We start from the raw sequence: 24,300 nt of genomic DNA, 5'->3' as shown, positions 1-24,300 counted from the left end.
CCCTCTGGGGCCCTAGGTTCTTCTCCCCAGTTCCCTGTTCTCTGTATTGGTCTGCAGACTTGCCCTCTTGATTCTCCTCTGGATCCATTTCAGATGCTCCAGCTTCTTCCTGTTCATCATTTAAAGGACCATCCCCTCACGCTGTGTCCTCCCGGTTCCGCTCCAGTATTGCCAGCCTTTCTCTCCCTGTTCTGCCCCTTCATCACGGCTCCACCACCGCCCTTTGCCGTCCTATCAGCCTCTCACCTGAAACTGCCTTTGCCCCCTTCTACTAAATCCGACAGGCACTGCTGGCTTGTATCTTCCAGACCCTCTGAACATTGGATCCTGTTGCCCACAGCCCTTCCGCAAAGCCCAGCCCTTGGCTTCTGCACTGCCCTTGTGTTTCTCAGGCCATGCTTCAGTCGGCTTCCTGGGCCACTCTCCGTCCCCTCCAGCTGTTCCCTGGGGTTGTTTGCTCCTCTTCTCAATCTGTCTTCAGTTTACCCGTTTCCGTGCTAAAGACTCGCATGTAATGACTCTGGCCCAGACTGAATGTTCTCTCCTAAACTCTGCCTGCTCCCTGGGCAGCTCTATGGAGTGTCCATCACTGTCTCACACTGGCAGATCTGAAGCTCCGCTTTTTCCTACAAATTGTTTTTTCTCTTGTTTATCCTGTTGATGCGAGGTTATCACCCAGGACCTTGGGGAGGATCCTTGGGGAGGATCCTTGACTTTGCACTCTCCTTCTCCTCCATACCCTCCTCATCTCATCTCACTCTCGCTTCTGAAAGTTGTTTTTATTTATTTTTGGTTGTGCGGGATCTTTGTTGCTGCACGAGGGTTTTTCTCTTGTTGCGGCAAACAGAGGGGCTCCTCTCTAGCTGTAGTGCCCAGGCTTCTCTTTGTGGTGATTTCTCTTGCAGAGCCCGGGCGCTAGGTGCACAGGCTCCAGTAGCTGTGGTTTTCAGGCTTCGTTGCTCCGAGGCATTTGGGATCTTCCCGGACCAAGGATCGAACTGGTGTTCCTTGCATTCGCAGGCAGGTTCTTATCCACTGGACCCTCAGGGAAGTCCCTCATTGGAATCTGGCCTTCATTCCCCAGCCCTGGGTTTCTGTCACCCCACTGCCCTGGCTCTTGCCCTCGCGGCCTCAGCCTGAGCCAGAGGTGCCTCCTGTGTGCTCCCGGGCAGCAGCCCTCAGCTCCAGGACAGGAGTCCTCACCCTGCCACACTACACTGCGGTCCTGTTTCCCTTCCCCTGCCTAGACTCTGAGCTCCGTGTAGACGAGAGGCTGTCCCATTTATCTCTGAAACCTCTGCGTTTATTACCGTCCTTGGCACCGAGGAGGGAGTGCCGGGCCTGCTGGATCGTGTGCGCTTGAGCCCTGTGAAGGGCTGCTGGGCCCGTCTGTTGCTCCTGGGACACAGGCTCTGATTCTTCCCAGCAAGTCCCTGAGAGAGACAGGACACACAAGTGCCCATCCCCAGGACAGCTCTCCCTCCTCTTTAGGAAGCAAAATCCTCCTGAGCTTCTGGTCGCCAGGCATAGCTTGTCTCCTCCGTGAAGTGCTCAGTTTTTCTCATCCCACTGATCTGTCCATTCTTTGACCCTTAATGCATTTAACATATGGCCATTGTTCAAGTTGCCACCGTATCACTCACTGAATATTTCATATTTAAAAAATTTTGCTTCCCTAATGCCATCTTAAGCTCCTTGCAATCATGCATAGCGTGTGGTACACTTTCCCTGTGAACCTTTGGCTTGTGTGGCTGAGAAACACCTGAGCCAGACGCTGACGCTGCCCTTCTCTCTTCTCATCTCGTCTGCCACCCCCTGACCTTCTGCTTCACTGGCCCCCGCACCCCGCCTCTTTGTCCTCCCGCCTCCACCCTCCAGGCTGCAAGCAGCCCTGTTTCCCTCCCTCTCCAGCTGTCACCAGCCATCTGGCGATCCCCCTCCGCTGCAGTCACGCAGGGTCTCTGCCAGCGGCAGGCCCACCCAGCACTTAGGCCCCTGGCGGGGGGCGGCCAGGCGCTGCCTGCGGCCCAGCCGCAGGAGCCAGCTTTGTGGCCACGCAGCGTTGGCACCTCTTCCTACCAAGTGTTGGATTTCCCCGTTGAAATGAATGCGCTAAAATCAAAGCTGTGTGAACGAAATTCCACTGACGTTTTGTGTAGTTATGCCACCCTGTTGATGCAGAGAAACTTTGTTTCAGGAGCTCTTCATATCTACAGCAGAACTCAGGGAAATGTCTGAATACCACTTTGATGGAAAAGGAAAAGCCTTTCGACCAATTATTGTGGTGCTAATGGCCCGAGCCTGTAACATTCATCACAATAACTCCCGGTGAGTGACTTACGTTCTCTCCTGTGTTTTCTATTCGGCAAACCTTCCTTCCCGAGGTTGCCGTTTACTTTCTTGGTACTTGTGTCTGCGAACTCACTTGTGGTGAGTAATTTCCAGCTTTGTGTTCCCAAGGTCACCCTGGAGTCGAGTCTGGGCATCTTCCTTTTCCACGCTTTTTAATATCCACGGGAGAGCAACTTCAGCAGCAAATAAACATTTTAGAAAGAATTTTCAAAGCTATATTGAGTTTTCTCATGCAGAAGTAAAGAATGCCAGCATGTATGCCTACTTGTAACTGTTGTACACATGGGGCCATTATTCTGAAGGTTGATGGTTATGAAGTCATGAGTTAGGCTCAGATTCTGGCCACCACACCCCCTGCAGGACCTGACTTCCTGTGGCCTTCAGAAACATGCCAAAGAAAATTTTTCTTAAAAGAAGGCATTTTGACTTTTGGTCTTCAACTTCTGTGTTGCAAATATATGTAAAATTTTCAACTATTAAAACAACTGCCATGTTTTAACTTTAAAGGAAACGTTGAAACGACAGAGGACTTATCCATTGCCACTATTCTTAAAACTCTGCCATGTTACTGGAGTCTCTTCACTGTGTTTATTTTTACATCAGGCAGTCTACTGATGGACACTGCAGTGGACCATAATGTGCTGGCACGTCTTCCTGGTGTTGAATGTTTGCATTCTCCTCCCTTTTATCTGTAGATAGCTCAAGAAAAGATGTAGCCCTTAGGGAGGGCCTCAGGTTTGCCATACTGGGAAAGACCAAAGGCAGGAGAAGAGGGTGACGGACCATGGGTGGTTGGATGTTATCACGCAGACTTTGCCCAAGTTCAATGGACGTGAACTTGGGCAAACTTGGGGAGATGGTGAGGGACAGGGAGGCCTGGCATGATGCAGTCCATAGTGTCGCGAAGAGTCGAGCAAGACTTGGCACCTGAACAACAGCAGCAAAGCTTTGCCAGCAGCAAATGTAAGGATGTTGTAAGAGCGGGCATCAGGTGTCGCTTCTTAGCACATGCTCAGCTGCTTGTGCCCTCTGTGTCAGCTCCAGGGCACGACGCTGTGCTCAGGGGTGCCTCCCATTTGCCCTAAGACTTTCTAAGTGCTCACAGGAGAGTCTGGACAAGCAGCGGGATCTCTGGGGGTGGCTGTTTGCCCATCATCAGGACCACTTCACCTAGAAGGCAGAGCAGCAGAAATACTCTCTCTGAACCAAACTTGAAATACCTCTCATGAGGTCTGGAACTGGGTTCCTCAGCCTTGCCTCTGCTGACTTTTGGGGCCAGGTAGTCCCTTGCTATGGGGACTGTTCTGGGTCTTGTAGGGCTTTTGGCAGCTATACCTGGCCTCCATCCAGTAGATGCCAGTAGTACCCCTTCCCCAGCTGATGACAACCAAAAAAATGTCTCCAGACATTTCCAGGTGTCCCCTGAGGAGCAGAATTATCCCAGGTTGAGAACCTCTGGTGTAGAGATAGTGTTTATATCTTTAATTCCTCAGATTTAACACCTGATACAGCTCATCACCCTCAGAGATGACATGGGAAGGAAAATATTTTGTGTTGCTTGCTTTAAATCCTGTCAGCTGTTATCCCCATTGTCAGAGCCTTCAGTTGATGTCATTGAAACTGTAGAAATTGTTGGTTTGCAGGAATAAATGGGAGACTACGATACAGAAAAGGCATTGCTGGCTTAAAAAGTAAGTTCCATTCTGCCTTCCCTGGGGATGTCCTGGCTCCAGCTTCATTCTTCTCGTGGTGGGAGCAGGGCTGACTGAAGACTCAGCACAGAGCTGTGTCCAGCATTGAGAGGTGCCTCGTGACTGGTGTGCATTCTTGGCACAGTGGCCTAGCACGATTACTCTCTGAGCCCCAACTTCTTGGGAATACTCACTGCCTAAGGACCCTTGTGGATCAGGCACTTAATGGACCGGGTGTCTTCCCACTTAAAGGAGCGGGTTGGGAGCAGGGAGAGAGCTTCTGGAGAGCAGGGGCCATCTGTGGTTTTGCTGTAAGAGGTTTATGAGAACAGTGTGGCAAAGGTGGCTGAGGATCCCAGGCAGGGCCCCACGGGCCTGTTTGCAGCGGAGGCCCCAGAACCTGTTCCCCTCTTCAACTCCTCCTCATCAGTGTCGTCAGGATTGCTTCATCATTTGACAGTCGAAGTTGAGTGGCTTCTCTAAGGCTTGTCAGACATCTTCCTCCTGCTTCTGTGTATTAAATAAGGGTAATCCTAGAGGGGACTTTAGAAAACAGAACAGAAACCTTAAGAAACAGGGGGAAAACTATCTTCTGTTGCTTTATTTTTTTCCTTCATTAAGCTTTTTCACTTGTCCATTGTATGTTCCCTACTAGATTATTGGGAATTCTTAACCTGAGGTCCATGGAAGTTGTGGGGGAGTCTGTGAGCCCCTTGGAATCGTATGCAAAATTGTTTGTACCTTTGCATTTTTCTAGGGAATGGTATCAGTTCAGCTCAGTTGCTTAGTTGTGTCCAACTCTTTGTGACCCCATGGACTGCAGCACGCCAGGGCTCCGTGTCCATCACCAACTCCCGGAGCCTGCTCAAACTCATGTCCATCGAGTTGGTGATGCCATCCAACCATCTCATCCTCTGTCATCCCCTTCTCCTCCTGCCTTCAGTCTTTCCCAGCATCGTGGTCTTTTCCAAGGAGTCATTTCTTCATGTCAGGTGGCCAAAGTATTGGAACTTCAGCTTCAAAAAAAAAAAGGAACTTCAGCTTCAGCGTCAGTCCTTCCAAAGAATATTTAGAACTGATTTCCTTTAGGATAGACTGCTTTGATCTTCTTGCATTCCAAGGAACTCTCAAGAGTTTTCTCCAACACCACAGTTCAAAAGCATTAATTCTTCAGTGTTCAGCTTTCTTTATGGTCCAACTCTCACATCCATACATGACTACTGGAAAAACCATAGCTTTGACTAGACAGACCTTTGTCAGCAAAGTAATGTCTTTACTTTTTAATGTGCTGTCTAGGTTGGCCATAGCTTTCCTTCCAAGGAGCAAGCGTCTTTTCATTTCATAGCGGCAGTCACCATCTGCAGTGATTTTGGAGCCCAAGAAAATAAAGTCTGTCACTGTTTCCACCATTTCCCTGTCTATTGCCATGAAGTGATAGGATCGGATGCCATGATATCCATTTTTTGAATGTTGAGTTTCAAGCCAGCTTTTTCACTCTCCTCTTTCACTTTCATAAAGGGGCTCTTTAGTTCTTCACTTTCTGCTATAGGGTGGTGTCATCTTCATATCTGAGGTTATTGATATTTCTGCCTCCGGTCTTGATTCCAACTTGTGCTTCAACCAACCCAGCATTTTGCGTGATGTACTCTGCATATAAGTTAAACAGGGTGACGTTCTCCTTGACGTACTCCTTTCCCGATTTGGAACCAGTCTGTTCCAAGTCTGGTTCTAACTGTTGCTTCTTGACCTGCATACATATTTCTCAGGCAGGTCAGGTGGTCTGGTATTCCCATCTCTTGAAGAATTTTCCACCGTTGTGATCCACATGGTCAAAGGCTTTGGTGTAGTCAATAAAGCAGAAGTAGATGTTTTTCTGGAACTCTTTTGCTTTTTCTGATCCAGCAGATGTTGGCAATTTGATCTCTGGTCCCTCTGCCTTTTCTAAGGGAAAGGCATACATGGCTTATATTGTCAAAGGGTGATATGGCCCCAGAGGCTTAAGACTTAATCTTCAGTTTTCTTGTGTGTATCCTGGTAACCACAGCACCTGGCCAGGTAAAGTAGAATGCACATAGCAGATAATAAGACTTGAGAGTCCAGAACACAGAGTTGTGGTGGATTCCGAGCCATGTGCCCAGAGCCCGCCTTAAATGAAGGACCTTCTGGCCACACTGCTGAACCCGTGTTGCTGGAGGAAAGCCTTTGCTTCTCGGGCTCCTCGAGGGCTGTGCCGGCAGCCGAGAGTCCTCTCACCTGAGCCCGTCCACATGCAGGGACTGGTAGATGAAGGGCCATTCTAGCGCCGGGACACACGGTGAAATGGCAGCATCTTCGGACAGGCCTGCCTCGCAGAAACCCCTCCCCACCTCACGTGTTCATCCCAGGGGTCCTGAGCAGACATCCTGTGCTCCGAACCTGAGAGTCTGCTTCCTGGAGCACCGAGCCCTCAGAAGGGTTCAGTAAAACCCAGCTAGCTACCTGTAAGTCAGAGCTCACTTTATCAGAGAATCCAGTTGAAAAACGAGCTTTGTAAGAAAGAAGATTTCTGTGAAATGCTCTGCTTACCGACCATAGCACGATTAGTGTCTTTTCTCTAATGAGCCAAACCTGTCCTGTTTAGAGACCTCCTTAAAGGTACCTGTTCTTACCATTGGTGTTGACATCACCTGTTTCTCGTGGAAATCTTCCAGCCCTGGAGAATGGATATCAGTACCAGTGAGATAACAGGCCTGCTGCAGTTACACTGGGCACGGATCTATTGATCACGACTGTACAGGCGAATCCTACTGCACTTTGCAAAGCCAGACATTTGATTAGATAGAACAGATCGTATGATGTGTGTGTGTGTGTTTTTTAAATAACGCAGTCTTCACATTAGTTAACAGGTCAAGTTTCCAAATGTGAAAAAAGTCTTAAATTCAGTGGAAGTAACTTGTGATTCTCATGACAGCGAAGGAAATTACAAAAGCTTACTGTAGGAAAGCTGTAACAAAATAGTCATAAGAGCACCAGCTCACTTGAATGATTTCTAGGGTCAGGCCACTAAAGATTCTAGACCCATTCCTGGTCTAGAATGTGTGTGTTGTGAATCATTGAGCCAGGTACTGCTGTGGCTGTTTGTGGGTTAGGAAGTTTGGTGCCCCAGGAAATGTTTTTGTCTTTAAGCCAGGAGATGGCACTTTTCATGTGTCCATACTCATTATTGACATGGATCTACAAGTAAAGTCTGTAACAGAGGATGCCTACTGAGGTAGAGAAGGCTTTAGTAACCAGAGGCTTGTCCACTTCATGGGTGAGGGCAAGCTCCAACCGAAAGGAACATCACTGAGATCAGGACGACTGTAGGGCTCGCTCTTCAGGCTCCTGGCCCCCGGGGGAGGCTGAGTCCATCACGGAAGGAGTCACCTTCTGCACCTTCATCAGCTGGGTCCATCTGCAAAACCCAAGCACTGCATCATTCGATGTCACCGTGGGTCCTGTGGAGAAAGCCATCCTGGACAACTGCAGGTCTGAGATATCACCATGGGGGTCACTCTCCACACGTCTAAGGATTCTAAATGCAGTGCTTCAGAGGCAAGAAAATAGCCAATAGCGTGAGTCCTGCATCATTTACAAGGCAGCTTTGCAAGCATCTATTTTTATCTGGAGATAGATCTGAAATATTCAAGAGCTGCTGCTCTTGGATGTCAGTTCTTTTCTCCTTTTTTTTTTTTTTTTTTTTAGTTCTTTTCTCCTGATATTAAAACTGTTAATGGATTCATGACTGTAGGGTTAAGTTTAAAACCGCCATTCCCTTCAAAGAAAGACAGTCTTCACACTAGTCTGGTGCGCTTGTTTGAGTTTTCAGAGGTGAGTGGCCAGTGACCAAGGACAGTGACCTGCAAAGCAAGTCAGAGCTCGCAGGCACCTCTGCTGTCCCTGCGATGGAGGGCACCTCTGACATTCATGCCGGTAGTGTCCCCATTGTGCCAGTGAGGAGTACAGCGAAAGAGCAGATTGCAGGGCCAGAGACCAAGGCCAAAAAACTGGGGTAGAGGATGAGATGTGGCGAGTGAGAGGTGGTGAGGAACCCCTTCCATGGCCCCCTCACCCCAAGTTCAACCTGCACCCTGAATGCCGCTGCAGATGGGGAGACACTTCAGGGTTGTATCAATAATGTGGAAAAACAAGCTTTTAGACAGAAGCAGCAAAATCAAGGAATTTTAGGAATGAGATCACTGAAAAGGAAACATTTGAGCATCAACAGAAGAGGCTGGCGAAAGCAAGGCACTGTGTTAAGCTGAAAAATGGCTCCACAAAAGGCATCCGTGTCCTAAGCCTTGGGACCTATAAAGTGCCGCATTTTGTGGCAGGAAAATGGTCTTTGCGGGTGTGCTTTCAGCTAGGATCGTGGAATGGAGGCATCATCCCGGGTTTTCTGACGGGCCCTAAACAGTCACTGGTAGCCCTAAAGAGGGGGGCAGAGGAGATCGCCTCACACAGGAGAAGGGCATGGAAGATGAAACGGAGGGGCTTGAGGGGGTGCCTTCCAGCTTGTGGCCACAAGCAAAGGTCACCAGCAGCCCACAGAACTGGAAGGAGTGAGGAGAGGACCCTGCCCTTGAGGCCCTGCAGGGAGCCCGGCCTTGCCAACACCTTGGTTCCAGTTCAGGGGAACTGTTTCTGGACTTGTGGTCTCCAGAACGGTGGGAGAATTTCTGTCCATTTAAACCAACACGTTTGTGGTGACCTGTCTCAGAGCCGCAGGAAACTAGCACAAACGCTGTTGTTCGCATCGTGTCCTGTCCGTGCGGGGAGTGTGCCTGGCGGGCTGCTCCCTCCCTCTGGAGGTGCCTCTTCGGGATGCGCCAGGACTGGCAGCGCAGGCCCAGCAGGAAAGCGGGACGCTGTCCACGGTGGCCCGCGTTGCGGGCCCACCCAGCTCAGTGGCAGATAAGAGACTCTAAAGTGCGTCTGTGCAGATATATTGTTCAGTGTACTGAAAATGTGGCTATATATACTTTCATCAGATAACAGTTCACGTCCTGAAGAACTTTAGAGACAGAGACTTCGTTGCCTTTTAAATAGAGAATTTCTTCAGTACCAAACTGATAGTGTCCATTCCTATCCTTTAAAACTCGAGATGACGTGGAGTGTCAGAGGAGAGGTCACCCTCCTGTGACTGAGCCCTTCAGAGCAGAGGGCACCGCCTGCCCGCAAGCTGTGAAGACACTTGGAGAGAAGTTGGCACAAGACCTTGCTTGAACTGAGCTGCCAAGTTCAGGTCGCCTTTCAGGCTGGAGAAACTTCTCATGCCTGCAGTTTAGAGGCTTGGCCACAGGGAGGCAGCAGAGACCACGCTTCTGTCAAACTCCTTAGGAGCCGCTTCGTTTTGGGGCTTGCGGTAAGGCAGGTGAATGCCCCCCACTCACAGATCAGCATTTCCCTGACTCTGTGCGTCAGACTCAGTGGGCCTGCCACTTCAGAATCCCAGTTCCTGAGCCCCATCATTAGAGATCCCAGTTGCTGTGTCTGAGGAACTTTCAGGCTGCATTTTCAAGACAATTGGTTTTTGATGAGGTGGGCCAGAGATGAGATTTAAGGAATAGTAAGCTAGTGCTAACAAGCAAAGTGAAACACTTCTCTTTAGAATTGCCAGAAGAGATAAACAGAACATAGTGTACTATTTAGAAGTAGAGCCTCCTGTAACCCACCTGAGAACTCTCTGGTCTTCATACAGTTCTTGTAGTTTTAGGAATAGGTGTGCCACTATCCCTGTTAAAGTGAAAACCGCATTTACTATTTAAATTTATCTGCCTCCTCATTTGTTGCAAGTCAGGGTAATCCATTGACAAGGTTTGATTTTCTTTTTGGAGACAACTTTCTCACTCTCGGGGTTTGCTTGTCATTTAAAGACTTGGCGTTATATATCAGCATGACTGGGAGGAAAAAGTGTTTTATTTCAGTCACATGTCAGCTTGGTGAAGCATATGTGGAGAGGTCATTATTCCATCTATTCCATCTGTGCTTCTAATTCTTCATTCTAATAATATTTTGAATCTGATGAGGGGGAACCCCTGATGGTGGTGAGGGGCTGGCTGAGTCATCGCTCGCTCTTGCAGGTGTGGAGTGCAGGGGACAAGAACCTCTGCTTTCTGAGGTCCGGGGCCTCCTTTCTCCTGCTGTCTCGCCTGGCAGGTTTTTCCTAGCACCTCTCTCAGGAGCTGGGAAAGTGTGGCCGCTCTTTCACAGCGGGAAGTAGAAATGGTGCCCATTTTTTTGAAGGTATGATTTGGTTCAGTACTTGTAAGATTTCGTCTTCACAGTGTGAGTCGTTTCCGGAATCTGTAAATTTGGCTTCCAGACTATTATGCTGTGCTTGGGTATGCAGTGGCAGCATTTTCCAGATAGAATCTCACACACGTGAAAGCCTACATGTGCAGGAAATAGTATATCAGATAAAATGAGGAAGCGTGGAAAATGTGATGCTTATCCTATGTAGGGGCTGTGTCATGATGCCACAGAATGTTCTAAGCAAGAATCCTGGTTTCGTCAATTTAGGCATACAAAATGGCATTTTTACATACATGAAGAGTCTATGAAATTTCAAAATATTTCAGGAAATCTGTTTTTAAATATTTTAAAATTACAAAACAAAAACCACCCCAGTGTCTCAGTGAGCACTGCCGCTTTGCTGCAGCTTCTCAGCAGGGCCCTGCCTGCTGCTGCGATAACGGCCAGGGCGCCCGAGAGAGGCTAGATGACCTCTCCCAGTAGCTTGAAGGTGAGTCTGCTATTCACCAATAGCAAGTACATATTTCATCAGACTGAAATTCATTGAGAAAGTATTCTAAAAAAAATAGTCTATTTAAAAAATGACCGTAAAAGTCTACATCTTTTCTTGTGCATTCAACTCAAAAAAAGATAGGATCCAGTAAATGTACCTGGAAAATATTTAAGGTCCAAGCTTCTTCCTGTAGGGTCTCTGAGTGTCTCACTGAGAAATTTGGAGCAAGCTCCTGGAAGCCCTTTGAAGCTCCATTTTCTCACTCACTAAAGTGGTCTTACCAGATCATTTGTCCCTCCCTACTGTGAAGGAGGCTGTGATCCAGAAGTATTTAGAACAGTTATAGGTGTGACATTAATAAATAATAAGCAGCACTTTACAGTTTATTTCCAACCTAAAAGCAGTTGGAAGGTTCTGAGGTTTAGTTCTAAAAATCTTAGGTAAGAGTTCCTGGCAAAGTACTATATTTTAAAATTATATTTAAAGCAAAACGGGAAGATGCTTCAGGCTGATTTAGTAGTTAAATTCTAGCATCTGTACTGTAGCTGTACATCATTTTTCATGGCTTTCTGCTAGAACTGAGGCATTAGAAGGAGCACTGGCTTTTGCAGATTTTCAGGTTAGATTTTTAAAGAAAACATCACATTTCAGGATCCCCTTCACTTTTCTCCTGAGAGAACATGATATTTGAAAAGTAAGCTAGAGGAATAAGTGAAACATTTGGTTAGCATGTGTTTGATCCAGGCTTCTGTTTTTAGGTTCAGAAAATTCAGTTGGTTATTTTCCCAGTTTGATTTTCTCAAAATTCGGTTTTTTTAAATTTCCCTAGAAGATTATGGTGATAATAATCATGATTAAAAAGAAATTGAAGTCCTCTTTTAGCTGTAGAACTCATATCCATGTATCTTCTTGGAGTGCTTTTCCTGTATTTTGTGTTAAATATGGGAAATGAAAGTTTAAATTTCAAATGCACAGGTTAAACATGAATTGGAACCCATACTCCAGTATGAATGAATTATCAATTCATATTGATAAGCAGTGTCAGTAGCCAAGTGGAATTATGAATTCCAGCTATCTTGGTTATGGAAGTCTTCGTGCTAAACATGTGGTGGTGGTGATTTAGTCACTAAGTCGTGTCTGACTTGCCGCTGCATGGAATGTAGCCTGCCAGGCTCCATGGGATTCTCCAGGCAAGAATACTGGAGTGGGTTGCCATTTCCTTCTCCATACTAAATGTGTAAGATGGTATTAAAAGGTTTGAATAGTGATTGGTGGTTCTTTAACACACGATTCTCTAGGTTGCTTTTCGTCTATCTTCCCCATCAATTTCTGAAATTTAGTTGTAATCTAATTGTAAACTTGATCAACTGACCAAGACCGCTGTTACAAGACATAAAGACAGTTGTTATCAGTCCAGTGCCCAGACTTATAAGCTATTTATCCTCCTTTTGTTGTTCATTATACAAATTGTACTTCTTAATGTGGTGTCCCGAAAGCATAATCTTGATTCACAGTATCTCCTGTGTTTTTAAATGTTCTCCAAATGATAGAATTGGCTGTGTAGGGAAGCCGAAGTTTTTATACAGTTTCTTTTAGAGAAATAAAATTCTTTATCCTAGATCCAATGTGCACTTTTCACAAGATGATCGCTGAGAAGGTTGTTAGGCGGCGTCTCTGTTAAAAAGCATTGCTTTCTGTTGACTAGAAACGTGCAAGCAAGCCAGCGTGCCATCGCCTTAATTGCAGAAATGATCCATACTGCCAGTCTGGTCCATGACGACATCATTGATGATGCAAGTTCTCGGAGAGGAAAACACACCGTTAATAAGATCTGGGGTGAAAAGAAGGTACGTACAGCTTTTTGGGTTTTTTCATCTTTCATATTAAATGCCACACTCCTTGGATTGCATTTATTTTTCAGATTTGTCTCAAATGATGAAAATGTGTTTCATCAAATGTGGTCTTCTAGCTTTCAAAAGAGTTTCTTGTATATAGCTTTCATCTATATACAGATGTTTGATTGTAGATAATACCATAGAAAGATAAACTTACTATTTCTATTTAATCACAGTTTTACATAGAATTCAGTTAAGGAAAGCATATTTGTAGTTATCCAAAAAGTGTTTCTTATGAGGAATCACACCTTTTACTCAGGCTCAGATTACTCAGATTCACCTGAATTCCTTAACCACCACATGGGAGAGTGCAGGACAAGTAAATAAAACTAAAAGTATAAATACACAAGCGCGCGCACACACACACACACACGTACACACACGTATTCCCTCTCGATTCCTTCCTGTCCCTCACATGTCTGTGGTACCTGGTTCCCATCTGTTTGCCAGTCGTAGTCAAAGAAGAAATAATGCCTTAATTACTATGTTTGCATGCCAGTTTTGCTTTAGTATACACAATTCTGTTGTATAATCAAGTCCGCAGTTTCAATCGTAAGCCTCTTATCGCCAATTTTAGATGAAAGGGTTTTGTGTCCTGTGACGTGTCCTGCAGTTTGCTGTGTCCATTTTCAGGGCCACTTGAGCACTTGGGCAGAGGAGGCTAAGTGAACAAGTTGGCGTTTTCTCCTGCCTGGTGCCTCTCGTGAGTGCCTCTGCTGTTGGGGGCCTCCTGGGTGCAAACGGGAGATCGTGTTTCGACCCTCACTGCCTCTCTCAGCTGCGTGGCTGGTCCGCCCTGCCCGGGGCCACCTCCCCTTCCCTGCCCCTCAGACAAGACCACGTGTTACCAGTAAAGGTCCATCCACACAGTACTGCCTCCGTGAGCCCTGGATTCCCTGCCTGTGTCTCTAGCCCCGCTTTCCTTTCACCCATCATCCCAGCCATCCCCAGTCTGGCAGCTTCACTTCCCTTTTGGCCCCGGGGATCCCCAGGGCGAGGAAAGAGGCAGGAGCTCGGAGATCCTGAGCCTTCGGCTGCTCGAGCTGTGGGGTGGAGGCGGATGTTGTGAGCCTGTAAGTCACGATGTGCACAGTGACTTTATCATGTGTATTTACAGTTATGTCAGGGTACCTCATACAGTGTATGTTGTATAAAATGATGTGTAGTTGGTAAACAAACTGAACATCACTAATTTTTAAATGCCGGAGAACTAATAGACAATAAAAACTTGGAACTTCTCTGGTGGTCCAGCAGTTAAGACTCCACGCTTCCACTGCAGGGGGAATGGGTTCAATCCCTAGTTGAGGAACTTAGGTCCCACGTGCTGTGTGGAATAAAGACTGAAAATGTGGTTATGTTGCATATTCTAGGGATTAAAATTTCCATGAACTCTATCATTTATAACTACTCTTTAACACTTATGCATATCTTTAAGTATGCAAATTAGTATACTTGATTATTGCATATAATCCAATCGTATGATTTATAATTAATTGCAAACAGTGCAAACGTTTAACTCATCATGTAAAGAAGATTGAAAAAATATCCATGCGTGTTCAGTGAAAAAATGCCTTGTTCTGGAATGAGAGGCCATGTAATAGTGTACTAAGAGCTTTGAACTTGGAGCCAAGGGCCCTTGGTTTAGGTTTCATTGAGCAAAGCACACGTGGGACCATGGTGTGTGCCAGGTACTAGCTGGGTGATTCGCAATCTGGGCCCTTAGGGGTTTGGCAAATAGGAAAAAACTAGGGAGAGCAGTACCTGAGGGGCGCTGTGCTCACAGGTCAGACCGAGGGGTCTCAGTGGACCTCCTGCAGGTACCGCCTGAGCTAACCCTGCACACCAGGCGCCAGGTGAAGGGGAGGGGCTTTTTGAGCAGAAGAAACAGTAAGTGCAGAGGTGTAGCCACACGGTGCGATGGGAGAACGAATGGTCCAGAACTAAATGAAGGCAGTGGGATGCATTTTGCGGTGGCCAAGGATGAAGCCAGGGCGTCAGGCACTTCTCATCTCCAGGCGTTCATTTCTTCAGCTCTCAACTGGAGAGACAGACTGGGTAATCTCTGAGAGCCCAGAGATTTCAAACAGGGTCCCAAATGTGTAAAATAATCCCACTGAGGAAGAGGAAAAACGGAGACCCAGGATGAGCCCTCCCTCCCTCCCATTCTGGACTTCTCTCCTGAGAAACTTCATTGTTGGCTCCAGTGCTCGGACACTTTTCTCTGAAGGTTTTTCTTCTTTTCTAGGCTGTCCTTGCTGGCGACTTAATTCTTTCTGCAGCATCAATAGCTCTGGCACGAATTGGAAATACAACTGTTATATCTATTTTAACCCAAGTGATTGAAGATTTGGTGCGTGGTAGGTTAATTCTGACTTTTCTTCTTTATTCATTCTTAGTATTTTACCAGCTCTCCCCCCCGCCCCCTGCCAAAAACAAAAAACAAAACAAAACCCTCACCTGACCACTTTCCTTCTTTGTAGGTGAATTTCTTCAGCTCGGGTCAAAAGAAAATGAAAATGAAAGATTTGCACACTACCTTGAGAAGACTTTCAAGAAGACTGCAAGTCTGATCGCCAACAGTTGTAAAGCAGTATGTACGTTCTGTTTCTTTTCAAGTTAAAAAAAAAAAAAAGCTTCCTAGCTCTTTCTTCAGAGAAGGCAATGGCACCCCACTCCAATACACCTGCCAGGAAAATCCCATGGATGGAGGAGCCTGGAAGGCTGCAGTCCATGGGGTTGCTGAGGGTCGGACACAACTGAGCAACTTCACTTTCACTTTGATGCATTGGAGAAGGAAATGGCAACCCACTCCAGTGTTCTTACCTGGAGAATCCCAGGGACGGGGAAGCCTGGTGGGCTGCCGTCTATGGGGTCGCACAGAGTCGGACACGACTAAAGTGACTTAGCAGCAGGAGCAGCTCTTTCTTGGGAGCTAATTCTCATAGAAAAAGTTGCACTAGAAAATCTTAAAATAGTGACCAAAATCCCAAGAGTAATTGAGAAAAGAATTGAGTAAAGAATCCCCAGACAGAAGAGAACTTCTGCTGTGGTTTTCATTTTTGCTGTTTAGGCATCAACTTTTTATCTTTCCTCCTAGGAGTCGAATCAAGACAAGCTTTCTAATATATTCCCCAATCTGATTTCCAAATGGGTGCAACATTTTGAACAACTAATCATAAATGGTCTCCCTCATGGTTACCACACACTGTTTTGTACATTGTACATGTAAAAAGTTATAAAGTGCTCTGCTGTGTTCTTAAATATTGACCTGGGTGAGAATATCCGACTAACAGATTGTACCAGTGTTCTGTGTCCTCTTCTATGAGTAATAAGTCCCTCCCAGTTATATGGACTATAAAAAAGTCCTGCTTCTGAGTATAAGCTGAGCCTGAACCATAACTTTTCTGTACCCATTACTTTCTCAATGGCCTTCCCTCCCCTCTTCACATAATTTCCTTTTTTAAAAATCAATATTGTCTTTAATCATTCAGTGCTAGCCCATGAATGAGAGACAGTTCTCTGCCTAGAATTATTCATCTGACCGTCTTTCAGCCTAGCAGAGACGCAGGATGAAAACTGGGCCAAGTAAGAGTCCCTGTGATTAAAGCAAGAAAGGGAAACTGCTAAGGGGCACGTGTCAGTTGCTGTCATGATACACTCTTAACATAATTACAGTTGAAGAGAGCTTTTTCTCAGGCCTCTTAGGTGAAAAAGCCCCTTGCCAGTAATGTGTCTGGAAAAGTGTCAAGAAATGTGTAATTGTAATTGAGCCAAAAAAGAATGAGGACAAACAACACTTCTTCCTAAAAAGACCCAATTAAAACCCAAAGGAATGTGAATTATGTAGACCATGATGGCCACAATCTCAGCCATTTTTGTCTTTTTATTGAAAGAGCATTTTTTCTTAATTTCCCAGAAATTGTGAGTGTGGTTTTCTAAAAAAAGAGAGACAAAAATAGGATAGGCCCAAGAATGCTAAATTAGAAAAAAGAAAAATTTTAAATGATGGCCTTCAATCTTAATTAATCTTAAGAACATTGATGTTTCATTGTCCATCATACCCTTGATGGCCAACGTCTCCATGAAGCTGGAGACCCAGGCTCACTAGTGTGTTAGGTGACAGTGAAATCGTCACGGGCCTGAGGCTGCAGAGAGAAGCACAGCCATTAGCGGGGCAGTTGGATCTGAAACACTGAGGGTCATTGTCCGCAGAGTGGACATTCCACAGGGCAGCTGCGCTCGCTGCCCCGGAGCCAGAGCGGGAGCGCGCATTCAGTGAGCCAGCCATCGGGGAGAGACTGCATTCGCTGTCCTCCGCTTAGGAAGCCAGAGACAGGGCCGCACGTGTATTCGTTCATAAAGAGGGCCTCGTCCCTCACAGGTAGGCAGGCACAGGTGGACCTCATTAAAAGTGAAACGTCTCAGGCTGTCCACTAGGAGGCAGGCTGCCATCAGCCCTGAACTGCCCACTTTTCTTGTGATTTATTCCTGAGCTCCAGAGCTGTTAGAATTAATAAAGCAGAATGCTAGTGTGAGCTCCCTGAATAAAAGTTTCTATATATAAGTGCCTATGGGGAGAGATGTTCCAGAGGTGTTATATATTCAAAACTGCTATTTTTATGTGATTTTGGTATTTAAACACAGACACGTGGGCTCTGAGAGAACACACGCAAAGCAAATTAGAGACACCAAAAAGAAGGGGTAAGAATTTAAACATCAGAAGCATTAGAGAAGAACTAATGAAACTCAGGATGTCATGGCAATTTGAAGGAAACCTCACAGCTTACAGTTCATTGTCCTAAGGACTGTTTAATGAAAAATGGTATTAAATCTAAGAGAGGGCTGTTCAGGATTGTTTTGGGACACTGACTGATGTTAAAATAGAAGTAATCTTAAAAGGTGATTGGCTCTTTGTTTCTGTACATAGTCACACAAAATACATTGTGTAGTTTACCAGTGAACACTGTGCCTTGTTCCCCAGACAGCCTCACGGGAATGAGGCCAGAGGGTCTGGCGGCCCATCCAGTGTTTTCCAGTCAGACAGTAGCTGAGCAGAGATTTGAACCCAGAACTGGGTACGATAACCCTGCAGATTCATGTATTCATTCATTTTCTCCTTGTTTCTTTTTCCCCTGAATTTCTGTTCTCTCGAGCGCTGCATGTGGCCTGGAATCGGTGGACTGTCTCCCTAGTGCCTTACTGTCAAAGCTGCAGAGGGCCGCCCCAGAGCCGTGGTTTGTGAGGCAGAGCTGTAGAACGCCTAATTTTTATATGATATTCTTATCTAGCCTACACGTGGTCCTTATTCAAATGTTAGTAGTTCTCATAATATTGTTAGAACAAATGGGAACGTTGTTTTCTGGCCCAGGATCTAGTCTAGGATCTCATGTTGCATTTAGTTGTCGAGAATCTTTTTTTTTTTTTTTTCCCATTTGAAATATAGTTGTGTTTTAGGCATATAGGAAAGTGATTCAGTGATATTATATATATATATATGATTATTTCCACTATAGGTTATTATAAGGTATTGAATATAATTCTCTGGCTGTATAGTAAATCCTTGTTGTTTATCTGTTTTACTTATAGTAGTTTCTGTCTCTTAATCCCATATTCCTAATTTATCCCTGCACCCAGTGGTAAACATAAGTTTGTTTGCTGTGCCTCTGTTTCTGGTTTGTATTCAATGATTCATTCTTATTATTTTTTAGATTTCACATATAAGGGACATCATATAATATTTGTTTTTCTCTGACTTACTTCACTTAGTATAGTATTCTCAAGTTCCATCCATATTGCTGCAAATAGCAGTATTTTATTCCTTTTTGTGACTGAGTGATATTCCAGTGTGTGTGTGTGTGTGTGTGTGTGTGTACACATCTTCTTAAACCAGTTTTCTATTGCTGGGCGCTTGGGTTGCTTCCGTGTCTTGGCTTCGTAAGGCAGCTGCCATGCACGCTGGGGGTGTGTGTGTCGCAGACGTGGCGCTAGGCCGTGGTGTGGAGTGGGCTGGGCTGGGGCCTGGGCACTGTGGCTGTGGAACTTGGGCTGTGGCCTGGGACCTGGGCTGCCTCTGTGGCCGGCCTCTCCCAGGACCTGTTGGCCCAGATCCAGCTCCAAGAGGGGGTGTGAGGCGGGCAAACCAGAGCTGTCGGCTGAGGACGGAACCGCTGTGTGCTCCTCCCAGGGGCTGTCTGCCCAAGGCCCATGGTTAACATGGTTGCCTGTTTTCCCACAGCCACGCTAACCAAATGTAGCCTTAGACTTGAGTGTTTGACAGTCTGATAGATGAGAAATGGTGTTACAATGGAGTTCTAATTTACACCTCTCTTTTCTGGTGAAGTAGAGCTCCTTTTAAGATGCTGAAGGGCTGTTTTCAGTTCTTTAATTTTTGTGAATTGTATATTCATGTCTTTTGCCCATTTTCTTGATGGGTGGTTGGTCTTTTCTCCTCAGTTTTAAAGAGTTCTTTATATATGAAGAACATTAACCCTTTATCTGTGATTTTATGTTGAAAAAGTTTTCTCCCAGTGTTTTCCATTGATTTCTGACAACCACCTGTTTTGGTATTTTTTTAATATAATGGTGTAGCTCCAATAATCTCCATTATTTTTAATAAGACCACAGTACGTATATTAACTCTCATAGTGATGTAAACACACCCTTTAACGACAGAGATGCTCGATAGATGTCAAGGGCTATGCCCTTGTCGATGTGATCTTTCTGATGGTTTTGAGGAGAGGTGCAGAGGAGTCTCCTGAGAGGTGTGGTCCTTACCACCCACCCTCAACTCGTGCGCCCTGTGGCCTGGCTGTGGACCTGCTTCAGACAGAACAGTTAGCTGAGCTCCGCTCCACCCTCCCCAGGACTCAGATGTGGGGCGACTCTGAGGCTGAGACGAGACGCGTGCGCGTCAGCCTGCCCCCTTTCTGGTTTGGGTTGTGTCACTTCTGACTTTCCTGGTCAGACAGGCCTCACGGGGCAGGGGCAGCAGGGGAGGGGTGCTCTTCATGCCATCGTGGGCAATCTGAGCAGCAGTCCCTTTACTGCCTGGCTTTGGGGGGGTGGTGAGGCGAACTCAGGGCTCTCTGCTTCCTGAGCGCCATGACCGGCCTCTCTGAGCCTTGACTTTGAGGCCCATTAAAGGCAGCAGATCCATGTGATTGGGACCAGTCTCTGAGGCAGACCACCTGGGGTTCGGTCCTGATTTCGCCACCTCCTTACCCTGTGACGCCTGGTTCCCGCTGTGTCTCAGCGCCAGCCTCCTCAGTGAGTGGCAATGTGAGAAATCTCAGGATAGTGCCCAGCAGAGTGCTAAATGGTTGTTGACTTTTACCCTCATCAGCCCCAGAAGAGGTATTAATAGGCTGTTGTGAGATCTAAGATGAGGCACAGTTTATCTGTTTTACTTATCCTATGTACTCCAGACATTTTAATCCATTGAGTTTAGAAATGGAATGGCGTTTTTAAAAATCGACTTCTCAGGAAGGAAGTTTGTATTTCTGTGCTGCTTTGTGCATAGGAAATAGCATCACCCTCTACAGAACTGCTTTACGAGTTATTTCTGTCTAGAAAGGGGATGTCTTTGTTTTCTGGGCTCAGCATGTCCCAGGCTGCCCGAGCCTGGCTACGCACTCATTCTCTCAGCCAGGTTGATGCATTTCTTGACTTCTTTCACAATTTCTGCACTGTCTCCCCCGATGGTCTCATGGATCCCTCCCTACAGCCCACCGTGGGTCAGTGCCTGCCGGTGGTAAGGTCTCTGCTGTTGAGAGCAGTTGAGTTTATCATTCACTCAAGTAAGCAGCCACCTGGCCTTTTACCACGTGTGCGTTTTTATCGAGGACACATGATCAAACATGACACAGGCACGGGCTTCACTCAGTCCTGAAAACCTGCTCAGGTTATGTGTTCCGGCTGCGGCAGCAGACCAGGACACTCCCCGGCTCCTGTAGGCACAGCAGCGGAGGAGGAGGGCTGGTCACAGTCTCGGCAGACACTTGGGGTTACAGCTAGACGCCCGTGGTGTGCAGAGAGCACGGGTGGCGTCACGTGTCCTCCTTCCAGCCTCTGCTGTGGGCGCTTGTGAGCCTTGGCTTTACAGACGAGGAAACTGAAGCACAGACAGGATCACGAAGGTCAGGTGGTAACTGAGGGGCAGAAGCGCAGCCCCCCAGGCTCACTGTGGCGCCCACCTGCCTGTGCCCAGCAGGGTCCCCCGTGTCCCCAGAGGCCGACGAAGGAGAGGGCTGAGGTCAGACAGGAGGCCCAGGTCACTGTGGCGCCCACCTGCCTGTGCCCAGCAGGGTCCCCCGTGTCCCCAGAGGCCGACGAAGGTGAGGGCTGAGGTCAGACGGGAGGCCCAGAAGAGCTCTGTCTGGCTCTCGGGGCCAGTCCAGGCCCTCTCTCCCCTGGAGGAGTGTTCTCCCCCACCCCACCCCCGTTCTCTGAAGTGTGGCTGGGCCTGCTTTGCATGCTTAGCAGAGCAGTGGGAAAAGTGCTGAGTGACCAGTGCCAGCTGGGCTTTTTGAGTTTTACAGGAGACTTAGAAGTCCTGTTCCCTCACTGAACAGGGAAAAAAGCTTTTATACAGTTACCTGACTTCTTGTGAGAGAAGCATGGAAACGGTAGGACCGGGGACTGTCCTTAGGTAACGGAAGAACCACACCTGTGTCTGAAGCGTGAGGCTTGAGGCTGGTACAGACACCAAGAAAAAACAGCTTTTCAGAATCAAGTGAAATCAACAAAAATGATTATAAGGACTACAAATGGGGAAATGAAGTATGGCCACATCCTGTGTACGATTAGATCAGATCTCTACTCCTAAAATAAGGGTAAGTCAGTAGAAAAATAAAAATCATGCTAACAGTTAGGCCAGGTTTGCCAGGCACTGGAAGACAGCATTTCAGATACTGCAGTCTGTTTGGTTTGCACGTCAGAAAGACTACTAGCAGAACTGGTCTTTTGAAAGTCGCTCAGTCGTGTCCAACTCTTTGCAACCCCATGGACTGTCCATGGAATTCTCCAGGCCAGAATAGTGGAGTGGGTAGCCTTTCCCTTCTCCAGGGGATCTTCCCAACCCAAGTCTCCCGCATTGCAGAAGTGGTCTAGTCCTATCTCATTGTTCCCTAAGCGGTGGGAAAGATGGCCTGTCTAGTGAAAGGAGGTGGGAAAGGTGAGTTTTCTTGAAATTTAAGAAAACAGTCTGAGACTGAAGTCCTTTATTCCACAGGTCAGACACACAGGCACTCTGTGATTGGTCTCCTGAGAGCAGTCTCTCCTGGCTGCACACCCAGCCTCATGGCCTCTTTTCTGAGGAGGAGGTATGAATCCCTGTGGGGCCGCCACCCTGCGTCTGCCCTCCAGCAGCTTACCTCGGGATCCTCTGTTTCAGGTCTCTGTCCTGGGATGCCCTGACCCAGCGGTGCATGAGATTGCCTATCAGTACGGGAAGAACGTGGGCATCGCTTTTCAGGTTGGTCTGCTGCTCTGGAGGGGTGCGGTCCAGCGGGCAGGGCGGTGGGGATACCGGTGTGGCAGGGCTGTGACAGCCCTTTCTTCCTCTCCAGCTGATAGACGACGTCCTGGACTTCACCTCCTGTTCTGAACAGATGGGCAAACCGACCTCAGCCGACCTGAAGCTTGGGTTAGCCACTGGCCCCGTCTTATTTGCTTGTCAGCAGGTAGGTTTTATGCACTTGCCTAGGACACACTTCCGGGAGGCCCTGTGGGACCGGTACCTGCCGGCATAGCTGATGGGAAGCTTAGATGAGGTGGGAGCGTTTCTAATAGACCAGAGTTCTGGATGTGATCCCAAGTACAGGACTGAAGCATCCAAGCCAGTTATTTCTGCCTCTGAACTCTGGTTCCTTGTCTGTAACATGGAGAAGATTATAAGCTTCTTTCCAGGGCTACTGTAAGGATTACCTGAGATGATATGCATGGAGATACTGTGTGCATTAAGTGCCATGTGCATTTAAGGAAGCACTGCGATCATTTCTGTGTGTCTTGGGCACTGACAGGGTGGGCAGTTTCCACATCTCCATTATAGGGCTGGACTTTGTGCATCAGAGCCCGTTAAACAGGCACAGGAAGGCCCCCAGCAGGAGTAATTCTCCAGTTCTAGAAATTTAACCAGACTGTTGGCTGCTCTCAGCGAGCCTCTGCCATTGCCTCAAAAATGTCAAGAGCAGAGGGATGCACTGGGACCACAGTTTCTTCTTGGTCCAGATTGAGGGGCTGTCTATTAAGGAAGGAAGTAAAGCTACCATCATCTTCCCCTTAATATGCATGAAAAACTGGAAGCCTCGGAGAAGCCTCAGTGACTCGCAGGGCGGACCCGTCCAGTTCCTGCTCTGGCCCCGGGCCATGCTGCTTCTGGCTTGCCAAATGCTCTCTTTGAAAGAAGTAGGACATTAGCTGGTATTTGGACTTCTTTCTAATAGATTTTCATCTTCATGTTTAATTCATTATTTAGCAAAGCTAAATGTTCATCACCAGGCTGTGAAATTTAGAATCAGCTCTTTGGTCCAGAATGTTGTAACTTGTCGTCTGCTGAATATTTTGCCTCCATTTCTCTCAGAATTTACAAAGATAAATCATGTTTTCCATAGACCTCAGTGATTCCATTTGTTTTTTTTTTCTTATGGTCAGATTTTTAAAAATTGGATCCATTTTGATCTTCTAAAAACCAGTGACCTTGCTTTTGCTCAGTTTCTGGTGTAAGAAAACAGTCTTATCTTTTAGCCGTACACAGGGAGATAGAGAAGGCGGGTGCCTGGGGGCAGCAGGGGACGGAAGAGCGAGGCCGGGGACAGAGGTGCTGGGGACAGGCTCTGGGCGGCCCCTCGGGAAGCTGAGGCAGAGGTGAGAAGTGTGAGGGCTGCGAGGAGTGGCTCCTTTCTTCTGACTAGCCCAGCCAGAACTCAGAGCGATATGTTCTGACAAAAATCTGCCAGATCACTTGTGTGCATTAAAGTGTGAGTGAGGGACTTTTTTTAACTATGAGCTCAAAAAAGCAGAGGATTCACGAGCCACGTCCATGTAATCCATGCCTCTGATTAGAAAGAGGCGTACTGGCTGCAGACCCGCGGCTCCTTCCCGGACCCCAGTGAGGAAAACGAGGGTGAGGAGCCACAAGCTGGGCCCGGCGCTCTGAGCTGCTGCCCCTGGTCCCTGGGCTATCAGGATGCCTGGGGAACGCGCCTCTCCCTGAAGAAGCCTGCAGTCTGCTGAAAGTCTCAGGGGGCTGTGCCGTCAGAAGTCTCCCCAAGCCTACCTAACTGTCCTGAGCCCCTGGGACTCAGTTAACAGTGGGGTCCCGCTTCAACCTTAGGATGCAGAGTGTTTGCCTCTTCTGATTGTGTTTGACCACGAATCTATTTCAGAAGAAACACATTTACTTTCCTCTACTCAAAAGAGTATCACTAATTCTGCCTGCAGATATGGAGGGAGTGACATCGGAGGGCAGTGGACCACTCCCACAGATTGACTTGTCAGTTGTCTACGAGAGATTAAGAAGTGATGGTTTTTTTAAAAAAGGAAAAGGGACAAACAAAAGCATGCAGTGTACGAAAGCACAGCTGTGTATCACAGGGAC

General features: G+C 47.1%; 1 protein-coding gene across 11 annotated transcripts in view; it reads left to right on the top strand.

Moving 5' to 3' along the window:
* The window catches only part of PDSS1 (decaprenyl diphosphate synthase subunit 1), a 39,933-nt gene that overhangs the window by 8,761 nt on the left and 6,872 nt on the right, over nucleotides 1-24,300 (top strand). For 9 of the 11 annotated variants that reach the window (XM_055543654.1, XM_055543650.1, XM_055543646.1 and 6 more), the window contains 6 exons: nucleotides 2,198-2,328; nucleotides 12,515-12,656; nucleotides 14,950-15,061; nucleotides 15,185-15,294; nucleotides 22,096-22,176; nucleotides 22,271-22,384. In XM_055543654.1, coding sequence (XP_055399629.1) covers nucleotides 2,198-2,328; nucleotides 12,515-12,656; nucleotides 14,950-15,061; nucleotides 15,185-15,294; nucleotides 22,096-22,176; nucleotides 22,271-22,384 — 690 coding nt within the window. Of the gene's footprint in view, nucleotides 1-905; nucleotides 1,021-2,197; nucleotides 2,329-12,514; nucleotides 12,657-14,949; nucleotides 15,062-15,184; nucleotides 15,299-21,933; nucleotides 22,025-22,095; nucleotides 22,177-22,270; nucleotides 22,385-24,300 lie in introns of all 11 variants that reach the window. The other 2 variants (XR_008701411.1, XM_055543655.1) reach the window with 2 other exon arrangements.

Source organism: Bubalus kerabau, chromosome 13 (assembly GCF_029407905.1).
Source record: "Bubalus kerabau isolate K-KA32 ecotype Philippines breed swamp buffalo chromosome 13, PCC_UOA_SB_1v2, whole genome shotgun sequence".
NCBI classification, from domain to species: domain Eukaryota; kingdom Metazoa; phylum Chordata; class Mammalia; order Artiodactyla; family Bovidae; genus Bubalus; species Bubalus kerabau.
The sequence above is the reverse complement of the archived record's forward strand: the minus strand, read 5'-3'. Positions and strand labels throughout refer to the sequence as shown.